We start from the raw sequence: 1,159 nt of genomic DNA on the forward strand, positions 1-1,159 counted from the left end.
GCTCAGGTGAGAAGCCAGGTAAGGGGAGAAGGGCACATAGGTGAGGGGTGCTCAGGTGAGAGGGCAGGTGAAGGGCGAGGGGCGCGCAGGTGAGAGGCGGGGCGAGGGGTGCTCAGGTGAGAAGCCAGGTAAGGGGAGAAGGGCACATGGGTGCGGGGCGCACAGGCGAGAGGCCAGGTGAGGGGCGAGGGGCGCTCAGGTGAGAAGCCAGGTGAGGGGTAGGGGCCGCCGGCCGTCCCCTCCCCACGACCCGGGCATCCAGCCCGAGGACCCGACGGCCAGGGCGCCGGCATGGAGCCGTCGGAGGGCTGGCCGCACCTCTCCGCTTTAGCAGGAGCGCGGCCACCGCGCTGTCCACCCCTCCGGAAAGGGCGCACACGACGTGCCGCGCCGCCAGCATCCCCAGCCCGGTCGACTTTCCAGATGACGCCGCCGCCACGTCCTCTCCGCGCCGGAAGTCCCGCCCCTCGGCCGCGCCTGCGCGCTCAGCCCGGCGGAAACGCGTCCTCGGCTCTCGGCGTTCCGGGGGCGCCGGAAGTCCCGCCCCTCGGCCGCGCCTGCGCGCTCAGCCCGGCGGAAACGCGTCCTCGGCTCTCGGCGTTCCGGGGGCTCTCGGCGTTCCGGGGGACCTTCGTGCTGCTGCACGTCCGCCCGGTTCCTGCCGCTGTCGGGGGTGCGGGGCCCTGGACCCTTAACTCCACGCGCGGACACTGCCCTCTCTCCCCTAACTCCTGCTGGGCCTGATGGAAGAGAAAGGATATAAACAAAGAAAGGGACCCGATGGGAGACCTCGACGGGGCACGGGGCACGAGTGGACACTGGGCGGAGACCCGGGGAGGACCCAGGCCTGGAGGACAGGCGAAAACTAGAGGACTCAGTTCGGGGTCCCTGCGACTTGATTCAACACTTGAATGTACCGTGCGCCTACAAATCACTGAATCACTGCTGTGGTTATTATGTGGTGTCAAGTTGGAACCGACCATAGCTGACCTTCAGGGTTTCAGATAGTAAATCACACGGGAGGAGATCACCATCCTTCCTCCGAGAGCAGCTGAGGGGTTTGAACTGGCGTGCTTGGGTTGGCAGCGCATTTCCTGACCATTCAGTTTGAGGACTAAGGTGCGCCTGATTCAGGCCATGGTTTTCTCAGGCACTTGCT

The 1,159-nt window shown here is 66.4% G+C and overlaps 1 protein-coding gene across 1 annotated transcript in view; it reads right to left on the reverse strand.

Annotated features, from left to right (window-relative positions):
* Positions 1 to 400, reverse strand: part of TRMU (tRNA 5-methylaminomethyl-2-thiouridylate methyltransferase) — a 22,527-nt gene extending 22,127 nt beyond the window's left edge. The window contains exon 1 of the mRNA XM_006888123.1: positions 319 to 400. Coding sequence (XP_006888185.1) covers positions 319 to 400 — 82 coding nt within the window. The remainder of the gene's footprint in view (positions 1 to 318) is intronic.
* Between the last annotated feature and the right edge of the window lie 759 nt (positions 401 to 1,159).

Source organism: Elephantulus edwardii, unplaced genomic scaffold (assembly GCF_000299155.1).
Source record: "Elephantulus edwardii isolate Elephantulus edwardi_28Jun2011 unplaced genomic scaffold, EleEdw1.0 scaffold00064, whole genome shotgun sequence".
NCBI classification, from domain to species: domain Eukaryota; kingdom Metazoa; phylum Chordata; class Mammalia; order Macroscelidea; family Macroscelididae; genus Elephantulus; species Elephantulus edwardii.